The sequence below is a fragment of the Myotis brandtii genome, unplaced genomic scaffold, assembly GCF_000412655.1.
Source record: "Myotis brandtii unplaced genomic scaffold, ASM41265v1 scaffold115, whole genome shotgun sequence".
NCBI lineage: Eukaryota > Metazoa > Chordata > Mammalia > Chiroptera > Vespertilionidae > Myotis > Myotis brandtii.
The window spans coordinates 1,429,350-1,441,288 of NW_005353967.1; the positions used below are offsets into that span (position 1 = coordinate 1,429,350).

Here is an 11,939-nt window from a genome sequence, read left to right on the forward strand (position 1 = left end):
ACTTCCACACCTCCTCTGAGTCTCAGTGTGCTTTTCTCTTTCCTTCTAGTTGTAGAATTTCCACTCAGCCAGCCTTCCTGTGGTTCTGGATGGTGTCCATTTTGTCTTTTAGCCGTATTTTTGAAGTGGTTGTGCGAGGCAGCAATTTCCGGTGTTTACCTATGCCGCCATCTTGGTTTCTCTCTTGATGTTTTTTTTCAAACCACGCTCGTCTCCCTGGGAATATTGAGGTACACTCCCACCTGCTGGCCTCTGTCAGCCACAACTGAGAACTACTTCTCCAGGGTGGGGCAATTTCCAACAATCAATCTGCTAGATAATCAATTTGCAAAACTGATTCAGGATTTCCAAAGCTTTACTACAGCAATGATACAAGCAATGAACAGGCTTTCCTGTACATGCAGCCTTCCTATCTTGAATTACACCAAGCCCCAGCCCCAGCTCTAGTCAAATAAAACCTTAAACAGGCTCTAGGAGAGTTCATTTTAACTGTCTGACTGCTACAGGTAGAGGTAGAAATAGAAAAAAAAAACAACAACACAAAAATTTGAAAAAAAAAATTTAATTTCAAGCAACTGGTTGTTCTATGGTTTAACCTCTGGAAAACTGACCTTCATTGAATAATCCTTGATTTAAACTATAAGCTTAATTTTGAACAAATCTGTAGAAAGCGACTGAGATAGCTGTCTTTAAAACAGGTAAACTGGAAAACTGAAGAAAAAATATGATGCCTAAAAAACTTTCTATTAGAGATAATAAACTGAAATGAATGAAAAGCAAAGAGAACGAGAGGACCATGAAATACCTGAAATATATGAAAGCTGCTCATTCTCAGAGTAGTGCAAGTAAAATGCAAATGATAACAATGAGATGACCTTTTGCCTATTAGACAAACTATAGAAGACGAGTATTATTCAGTGTTGGCAGATGTACAGAAAATAGGTACTGTTAAAAATGTTGGTGACAACTACAAATTATGTGCTTTTTAGTGAGAACTTGGCCAGTATCTTTCCAAATTTAAAATGTGCATATTGTTGTAACAAATCATTTCACTTCTAGGAGTCTACCTTATAGAAACATTGACCTAAATGCAAAAGGCTAGATGCAAAAGACAATTCCTGAAATATTTATGCAATGGGGAGAAAATAGCCATCTCCAAAATATTCTTCACTAGAAGAACTGTCGAAAAAAATTAATGTCAGTTCATACTGTGGAATTCTATGTAAGTTTTACAGAATGAGGCGATGTATTTACATGGAGGATATCTGAAGTAGGTGAGTATAAAGGCAAGTTGCATAACATGTTGTTAGCCCACTGAAACAAAAAAGCATTAATTCTCCCTACACAGGTTAAAACAAATACAAATCAAACCACTCATAGCACCTACTCATTTTTACATGTCTAGAGGGGTGCTCATTTTTACAGTATACACATTTGTACTGTTTGTCACACACATGTGCACACACACACACACACACCCCAAGTCAACCCAATTGAGGGCAGAGAAAACACTTCAATTCACTTCAACAGTTTTTTCAATAAATGATGCTGTATCAATTGGATTTCCATACTGAAATCTGCAAGTTTCTCTAGTATATTTTCAAAGGGAAGTCTACTGAAAAAGTATATCTTGTTTGAAAAATAAATCAAAAGACCTCTTTTAGTGACAACATAAATTTTATCCCTAAATAGTTATGGAAAACATTTTGTGAGAGTTAAAATCCCACAAAGTAAATATCTAACATAAGATTTTTCTTTAAGATGCTTTTAAAACTGTCCACTTTGTCTTAGAGATTTGCTTGGTCATAAAATGCCTAGAGGCAGACAGTTACTGAAAGAAAAGGCTTTTCAACAAACTCACTGCAACACCATTTTATAATAAGTTCACTGCTAAGGTGCCATTATAAAATCAAAGATACACTCACTTGAGAGAGAAAAAAAGTACTCCTCAATAAAACAAAACCAGATGTACAAAGGGGGAAAGCTTTTGAATACATTTCCAAACAAAACAAAAAATTAATGATAACACTGAAAACATGAGCAACATTATTCTAAAATAAAAATAAGTCATTGTGACTGAATGTCTGGACCGAGGAAAGGACAAAATCCTGAGGACAATCTAAGCTAGAAAAAATGGACAAGAAACAAAAGCCGCAAAGGGACGCATCGGAGCACAGAGGAAAGTTAAGGGCAGCTCAGCAGAGAGACAAGGTGAGGGCCCAGGCACCAACTTCGGGAAGAGACTAAAGCGTGTCCCCTGGATTTGGTCTTTGGGAGGCTGGCTTTTTTTCTTTAAATATGTTTTTATTGATTTTAGAGAGAGGAAGTGAGAGGGAGAGAGCGATAGAAACAACACCTCCTGCTGGGGATCAAGCCCACAACCGAGGCATGTACCCTGACCAGGAATTGAACCAGTGACCTCTTGGTGAATGGGCTGACGCTCAACCAATGAACTACACTGGCTGGGCTGGGAGGCTGGCTCCGACAGCAGCAGCAGTGGCAGGGTGTGGATGGGGTTAAGGGGGCGAGGTGCCATAGCAAAGGCAGGTGTGGCTGGACCAGGGTCTGACAGGCTCTAGGGTAAGTTCCAAGGCCTGGAGAGGAAGGCTTCCTGCCCCAGAAGGACAGCAGGCATAAGGAGAAGCGCATGAGCCTAAGGCTAAACTTTCGAAACTGTGGATATGTAGCCTGGGCTGAAAGCTTACATGCTGAACAGCTGAAATTGTAGATCACAGATTTATTGCAGCTGCCAAACCTTTTCGCCAATATCACTGAGCAGCACACATATAGGGGGGAAAAAGGCAAATGGTGGAGTTGACATTTCCATGGAAGTTGGTGGTTAGCATAAGGCACCGAGGCCCCTAGAGCCGAGAGACAGAAGTCAGAGCACAGGACTTAATCGAGGAAGCAAAGAAAGGTGACTATGCAGAGAGCAAAAGGAAGATTCAAGTGGAAGCAAAGGAAATAAGGGCATGCATGGCTGGAAGTATGAGCACATCACTGGAAATACCAGTGAAGGAGAAACCAGAATGAGACCTGGGATGATTCCTTTAGGGTGGTGAAGACTCTGCAAACAAAAAGGCACCCAAAGATTTCATTACAAACCCAACCATTTTTAAAAACACCAAATATAATGCCATATCTCATAGCTAGACTCTCAAAAAAATTTTTCAAAAACAGTTAAAATGTTGCTTAAAAAACATGTCATATAGTTACTTATTTTAATTGAGTGAGAAAATAGTTTTTTCACTGTAAAATAAGTAGAAGTCTATGTCAAAAAAAATAGAAAAAAGCAACTGTAATGCCACTACCTTCATACAACTACTATTGCAGTATTTTTTAGCATATAGTCAGATTGTATATAAAATGTTGTAATTATTGTTTTCCAATTAACTCTTTGCATTTTTAAGCCACATGCATATTTCCATATTAATTTTAACACTTACGTGATATTTTATCAAGTGAAATTTCAAATTTTATCAATCAATTCTCCCACTGCTCATCTAGTTTGGGGCTACCATACATTACGTAAGGGTACACAGCAGCATGTGTAATTTTACATTTTATGCCTGACCTAGAAGTAGAAAATTACCAGTGTCTGTGGTGGGGAAGTTGTCCGAAAGACTGGAAGGAGAATGGCAGGCTTATTTTCAGACACACTATTTCCACGGGTCACAGACAAGCCAAAAGATTTACCTGGAAGGAATCTTACAAAACGTGGCATGAAATGAAATCTTGGGCAGCAGGGTGGGCTGTCTTCAAACAGAGGACCTACAGCAAACAAGTGGAAATACAAGAAAAAAAATTAATAAAAACAGGCTTAGAAAACAAATACTGCAACTTAATTCCTAAGATTCATTATAATGACAAACATCACTACAAGTAGGGGCATAAAAATAAAAAAAGGTCTTCTTCTTGTGCATCAGTCCTGTGGTAATCACCACAAACATCCCAGAAAGACTGAAGTGAGGAGACTACCAATGTAAGAGGAGAATGAAAGCCCAAGGACATGTGCTTCATGGTACACTAGAGGCCTGGTGCACGAATTCGTTCATGGGTGGGGTCCAGCCAGCCCACTCCAACCAGGGCTGGGCCAGCCAGGGGGAGGGGCCATGGGCAGTTAGTCGGCCAGCCCCACTCCCGATGGGCGTGAGGAGGGGCAATTGAGGGTGGGGCCGCTGGGGGGAGGGGCCACAAGCGGTTGAACTACCGGTCAGAGGGACAATTTGCATATTAGCCTTTTATTATATACGAGAATAAGGGAAAACTATTTTTAGAAAGTCAAAACATAAAAAGATTTTTGTTATAACTGAACTACTGCATGATATAATATGCTTGTGTTTTAATTCCTTTCCATTTTAATCAACAGGACTAGAGAAAAATAGAGAGAAATACTACTAAAAACTTGGTTTGAAAAGCCATTCATCAATACACGGTTTAGCAAATAAATAAGTGACTGTCTGCTGGAATGCAGACACCTCCTAAGAGTAACTATTATCCAAGATCCAAGGACCAGGTGCTGATTTGATGTAGCTCGCAGGTTTTGAATTGTGTTTTGAAGGCAAAGCAAAGTTCTGTTTTGATAAACTGTTATCTTGGAAGTTCATATTACAGTAAAGTTCAATAGATTTAAAATATTAACTAATGAGGCTTTCCCCAATGCACCTAAATCAATGTAATTACTTATAATAACTGATACCATCTTCTTACATATCAGTTAGGTAACGGATAATGGTAATCTTAGGCAATAGACACTGTCAAATTGTATTAAAATAAGACCCATGAGAACTTATTCGTGTCAGATGATAGCAAGCATTCCTATGAATCACACTTTTCCCTGGGTATTTCAAAAAATAAGAGAAATTTCAATTATGTTCCCCCACCATACACCACAATGTTCTTTCAGCATTACATTTTTCTTTAAATCCTATTATTTACCTTTAAGATTCCAGTCATACAATTCCAAAATATCTCTGAATAGGAATAATGAAAAGAGTTCAAGTCCCTTCACACAAAAATTCTGAAAAATAAACCAAAATCAAATTACTATAATACTGCAAATATATATTAACTGAAGGGTCAACTTGTTCTAGTCAAGTGCCTTAAAGTGTCTGTTGAAACTATCCTAAAACCATGTACTTTCCTAAAAAGTTTGACCACCATCCTACAAAGAACAGCTCATTTGCTTGAGAGACAAATGAAGTAAGCAAGCGTGGCTTTAGGTTTCCTAAGAAAATGTGAGCACAGCCCTTCCCAATGTACGAGTAAAATGATGTGAAATTAAAACACTAAGTCATCTTATGAAGGGAGTGGAACCAGAGACATGGAAGCATGGAACTGAGTGAGGAACCTCGTAGGGACGGTGGGTGGGAGGTAATCAACCAAGGACCTTATATTCATGGCCCATGGACGCAGATGAGGCCATGCATATACAGGGTGGTGAGGGCCTGGGGTCGGGAGGCAGACTGGAGAGGGCCAATGGGGGGAAAAGCGGGACATATGTAATACTTTCAACAATAAAGAATTATTATTAAAAAATAAAATAAAAATGAAGTCGTCTTTATGTCATATTTTTCTAACCCAATTATAAAATCAGGATCTCCTGGGGACTTTTTGTTAATTCAAATGACACACACACACACACATACGCCAGCAGGCTGATAGGTTTGTCCCGCTCACTCCACCCCTGTTCCCTGTCATCCCCCAAACACACCTAGAATCACTGTTAGAGTGACCATAAACAGAGGTCTTTCATGCCAAAAAGTTAAAATTCTTAATGAAGGCAAATAAAGGGCTACAAAAAACTACAAAACTTTGGACGAAAATTTCTCCAGTAAACAAGCTTAACAGATGATATATTTGCAACTAAGACATGTCTCATAATTCTTCCTTCCTATTTGTTTTGCTCAGGGTTCATAAATCACCCTGCGTGAGATAACTCCAGACGCATAAACCTTTACAATAGCAAATGAAGGCTTATGACCTTAAAAATCGAAAGGAAGCAAAAAGCCCTTTTAAGCTAGAGAATGAGGGGGGTGGCCCTTTCTCTTTAATTCTTTTTGAAAGACAGGTAGAATTACCAGGACTTGCTTTGAATGAAGTAGGTGCAAACTAAGCATGTATGTCATGCTTATCAATTCCCGCTGGTGCCCGGCTGCCCATGACAGAGCTGCGCTGTTAAACAAGGTTTGCAAGGAGAGCCGGGGGCTCAGGAAATCGACCCCAACTCCAGCACAAGGTTAAGTGCACAGGCTTGTTTGCTGTCTAGTTGTTATTTCTTCGTGTGACTTGTTGACATCACTAAATTCAAGATCAGGCAATGAATCATTCTGAGATTCACATTAATCTTGCTTTGGAATTTTAAACCTCTTGCATATATTTAGATAAATCTGCTGCTGAGCAACCGCAATGAAAAACAATTAGGAAAAATATGTAAATATATGGGAAGAAAAATGAACCAAGCACCGATCTTGTCATTGGAGATAATGAATAAGATTATTCCAACAGCTATCAGATTCGGTTTCACTACCCTAATTTCCTCTGATAACAACCAGTAATCAAAATTTGTCCCCTATCCAAAACAAACCAGAAACGAATGTAAAGTTACTATCAGTAGATGCAAAACAAGGAGAAATGGATTCAGAAGTTGAAAAATGGCCTGAATTTTAACCTTGTTCCTAGAGCTCCATCTCACTGACCCTTGCAACAGTGACCACAAAACTTTAGGGGTATTTCTGAGGCCAAAGCCAAAGCTGGCCATGTCCAATGCTTTCAAGATATAAGTGTGGAATAAACAGAAGACAAAGCTGCTAAGCCATCTTCTGCCTTACCTCAGGCATCATCTCTTCGATGAAATGGATCGTGTAGTCTATGTTGAATCTGATCACTTTACACAGTGGAATCTGCAAGAATAAGAAGAGGTTCAGTCTGCAACACCATCCCGGAGGCTCACAATGAGCATGTGTTGGCAACCTGACCCAGAAGGCCATGACCCAAACGAGAAAGTTCCACTTCATCTAAGCTGCTCACAATGCTGCAGGCGAGCTTGACCACAACTGCTGGGTTTTCATGGCAGGCGCCCAGCTGGCCCTGCCTCTACAGGAAACCTGCATAATGCTGGTGCTTAATTAACTGTATGAGCAACAACACAAACGTGACAAGAACCCATTAAATCCAACCAAACTGCCTCTAGAGAATTAATAAAACCACTTAAATACTTATTTTTCTCGTGTTGTTTTTTTTTTAATCTTTCAGAACTTTGGCTTTTCAGGCAGATCAGGGATAGCAGGCTGACAGCTTATCGGTTACAGATTCCTAAGTCACAACACGCACACAAGTCCAACTGTCTATCTGGCTCCGGAGCAAAACCAACCGTGGTAATAATCATAATAAAGTATGATATGAATAACAACAGATAGCATTTCCTGAGCCAGGCGCTATTCTAATACTTCACATATGGTCACCCATGTAGCCACCCCTATGAGATAGACACAACTTATAACTTATCATCCCCCTTGTACAGTGGAGGAAACTGAGGCAGAGTCAACTCATCGGTTACAGATTCCTAAGTCACTACACGCACACAAGTCAAGCTGTCTATCTGGCTCTGGAGCAAAATCAACCGTGGTAATAATCATAATAAAGCATGATATGAATAACAACAGATAGCATTTCCTGAGCCAGGCGCTATTCTAATACTTCACATATGGTCACCCATGTAGCCACCCCTATGAGATAGACACAACTTATAACTTATCATCCCCCTTGTACAGTGGAGGAAACTGAGGCAGAGTCATCAGGTACCTTGCCTAAGGTAACCGGTCGCTGGTGAGTTCAGAAATGTTGCTCTAGACTCCAGCCAGCTCTAAGCCCCTAGAGTATAATACCTCTCATCACCTGTTGTAATACTCAGGGTTCATGTGAAAATGAAGGAAGGCTCATGTTAAATAAACCCACACCTGTCTTGTTTTACCAATGTGTCATCAGACACTACTAGCCTAGTGCCTAGACATAGTAGGTTTTCCTTGAGTATACTTTTGAATGAGGGAGGAATGAGAAAGGGAGGGTGTGGAGTTACCGCAGTGGTCTGGCTGATTACCTGAGGAAAATAATACTCAGAAGCCCTAGAGATGTGTTAAGTCGGTTTTTCTAGGCACACAATTTGTCTGTCCAGAAGACAATTTTATATAAATGTAACCGTTTTTACAAACCATAGCAATCAGAAAGAAACACATTTTAATTCTACCAAAGGAATGGTAAGAAAAACAAAAATAGTCTTATAATGCCATCTACTGGAAACTTTTTCTCAGAAATGAAATTTAGTTCTTAGGTGCTTTTTCATTTTTTAAAAGGATAACGGCTAATTTGAGTAAAATTCACATTTTAATAAGAGATCCATATGCAACCTTCTTGTGGTAATAAATGAGTTCTAAAACAACTGAAGCAGCAGGCTAAAGCCACTAACATTTTAAGGTCTTTTTAGTCCTATATTTAAAAATGATGTGAGAGCTACAAATTTGGGCATCATTCATATTTTGTAAATACCTATTCTTTGCTAACAATGATGTTAGGTTCACAGTTACCCTAAAAGAAGTCACAGCCCCTACCATTTTAAAAGGCAAGGATCTAGTTGCGGGCACATCCCCCGTGGGGGGTGTGCAGGAGGCAGCTGGTCGATGTTTCTCTCTCATTGATGTTTCTGACTCTCTATCTCTCTCTCCCTTCCTCTCTGTGAAGAGTCAATAAAATATATTTTAAAAAATAAATAAATAAAATTTAAAAAAATAAAAGGCAAGGATCTAAAAGAAGAACATGGTACAACGTAACTTGTAAGTACAATTAAAAACAAATATGCAAACGGAGAGTATAAAGTTCCAAAGGACCAAAGCAGGTAACATTTGAGTTGAGTCTTCAAAGAGGGGCAGGGATTTTCCAGGTCATCCAGAAAAACTAACTTGGGGAAAAGCAGGTATTTAGTTTCAAGCAAGACAGAGAGAAGGAAGCCGGGGGAATAACAAGTGATTTAGCTGTTCAGGAATAAAGTGGGTGGAGAGAGAGAAGCAAGGTATTTCTAGACAGGAAAGTATGAACTGTATCAGTGGTCGCCAACCAGTGGTCCGTGAGGTCCGAAAGGTTGGCGACCATTGAACTATATTACGCAAATTTTACAAACAATGTAAAGGATTCAGGGCTTATCCTATCAGTGAGCATTCAAGCAGTTTAAGTGAGAGATCATCACAGTTCACACACTGGATGAGTGGCTATGTAAACGGTGTGGGGATGGAAGGGACGGAGCGCGGCAGGAAATCAGAAGACCAGAGTCTAATGAAACAGTCCAGGAGCCAAATGAAGAGAAGACTGGAAAGGAGGGGAATATTTTTAAACATAAGAGATGTTACTGAAATACACAGTGACCGTTCTGATGTGGAGGCAAGAAAGAAGAAAGAACAGGGAATAATTTCTGGGTTTCTGGCCTACGTGACCAGACACATCCCAATGGCATTAATACAAAGAAATTCATGGGGTACTCCCCGCGTACTCAAACTCAGTCTGTGGGAAAGATGACGAGTTCGGTTTCACACAGGTTGAGGATGAGGTACCTGAGGGGACATGAAGGTGGGTGTGCCCAACAGGCAGTCTGAAGTTGCCGTGTGAAGCATGGAGCCCTATGTCACAGCTATAAATATCAATTTGGTGGGGATCAGGATACGCATAGGAGGAAAAACCGTGGGTGAGCCTCCCTTACTCAGGGAGAGGGTATCCGAAAGAGAAAGGACCACAGGCCGTGGGAGCAGTAGGGAGCCAGGCAGAGAGAGAGCACAGTGTCAGCCTGAGCCCTTCTCAGACACACCATTGGGAAGGCAGGATCTCCTCTGCTAGTCAAACGTTCCTCTTCTCTAAGACACAGAGAGAACTGGTCATTTGCCAACATAATCGGAATCTCCACTGATTGGAAGCTTAACTGGCCAATCAAATAATATAAATACCTACCATCATTTCTTAAAACATCTTTGGACACTGGCTGACACTAACTCCTATCTCACCATACCAAAAACGAGCAAAAAAACCCCCCAAAAAACAAAAAACCCACTCCTAAAGAAAACACCCCTTTCAAAAATAAAGAAAAGTTTAAAAAAAAAAAAAAAAGAAAACTTCCTCAACTCTACTACTTCCAGACACTAAATGACAAATCCAGCCCAGTGAGGCTGCTGGAAATGGGGAGCCCATGAAGGCAGGAGGAAACGGTCATGGGGCTTCATGGTGCTTTTGTGGACAGGATAAAGTATTATGCACCTAATATGTTTATCTTTATAATTTTGGTTATATTGTCAAAGCCCTTAGTAGCATCAGGTATTTTAAGTACTAGTAACTGTACTACATAAAAGAATTAAATTCTCCCGGAATGCTCTATACTAAGCCAACAAGGCTTTCCATCCACTTCAATTCAAGTTCTGAAGAGAACTTGTCAGAACTAGATTTGGTTGAGATTCTCACATTACAATCATTTGCATGCCATTCTTCCTGATGTGCTCTCTCCAACAAGAAAATGAATCAGATCAGTACAGTGATTTAATAATTCCCTTTCTTGGGAGGTTATTTCAAATTCAAGAGGCCTTTGATGGATCTAATTCCTATGAACTGTACAACACTCAGCTTAATACTCGATTTATTTTATCAACATCTCTAACATAAATGATGGGGCTTATCTTCACATTACAGAGTTAAGTTCTCAAATTTTGAGAACTTGAATATTTTTATATAAAATATATGCAGAAGCCCAGGAATTTTTCAGTCCTATATTTTATTTTATGATAACAGTAACAACTGCAATTAATTTAGCATTAACAGCCTATCAGTGCCTGAGGAATTTTAATAAAGCTCATAGAATCACTTGTCCAAAGTCACACAGATATTAAGAATTAGTTTTTAAAAACAAAAAAGAATTAGAAGATGCAAACCCAGGTCTTTCTGACATATTTTCCAAAATAAGAAGTTCAATATTTGTTGTATGCCAACCACTGTATGATAAACACTTTTCATGTTTCATCTCATTTTTTTTACAAAAGCCGGTTGCTAAAACTAATACCTCTGTCTTAAGATAAGAAAGGCTTATAAAGACTGAAATGTCAAATCATACAGATAGTAAGAGGAATTCAATAATGTTTAAAACTTTGGTCTCTCTGAAGCCAAACTGCTTTCCTTCTTTAATGAAGGTGATCCTAAAAGTTAAAGTAAGATCTACACTATTCTAGGGAATTAAAAAATAAGATAGATATTTTGAAATATTTTCATGGTAACTAAATTATTTGTTTTGCAAATCCTTTGAAGGGCAAAAAAGAGAGAAGTGCAATAGGGAGGGGAAGTTGGACTAGAGGACTTCTAAAAGCCTTTCCTACTCTAAGCCTAGGAGATTTGATGTCACAAAAGGTCTGAGTGCCTCACTGAGACATTTAAAAAAAGACAACAGCCCTGGCCAGTGTGGCTCAGTTGCTAGAACATTGTCCCATGCACAGAAAGGTTGCTGGTTTGATTCCCGGTCCGGACTCATGCCCAGGCTGTGCTTCTGTCCCCGGACGGGGTACTTACGGGAGGCAACCAATCAATGTTTCCCTCTCACATCACTGTTTCTCTCTCTTTCTCTCTCTCTCTCTCTCTCTCTCTCTCTCTCCTCAAAAAAAAATAATTTTTAAAAAAATATATTTACAAAGACAACAAAACCATCAAAATTCAAAAACCTCCTAATGCCTTTTCATATAGATCGTTTAAGAATAGTCCAATATAAAATTATGTCACTATGTAAGGTGACAAATGTTAACTAGACTCATTGTGATAATCATTTCACAATATATACAAATATTGAACCATTATATTGTATATCTGAAACTAATACAATGTTATATATTAACTAGAGGCCCGGTGCACAAAAATTTGTGCACTGG

At 39.2% G+C, this 11,939-nt stretch overlaps 1 protein-coding gene across 2 annotated transcripts in view; it reads right to left on the reverse strand.

The window, feature by feature from the left end:
* The window catches only part of DROSHA (drosha, ribonuclease type III), a 111,488-nt gene that overhangs the window by 71,399 nt on the left and 28,150 nt on the right, over positions 1-11,939 (reverse strand). For both annotated transcript variants that reach the window (XM_005858113.2, XM_014548481.1), the window contains exons 10-12: positions 6,831-6,902; positions 4,939-5,020; positions 3,697-3,771 (exon numbers count right to left, since the gene is read on the reverse strand). In XM_005858113.2, the coding sequence (XP_005858175.2) occupies positions 3,697-3,771; positions 4,939-5,020; positions 6,831-6,902 (229 nt within the window). The remainder of the gene's footprint in view (positions 1-3,696; positions 3,772-4,938; positions 5,021-6,830; positions 6,903-11,939) is intronic.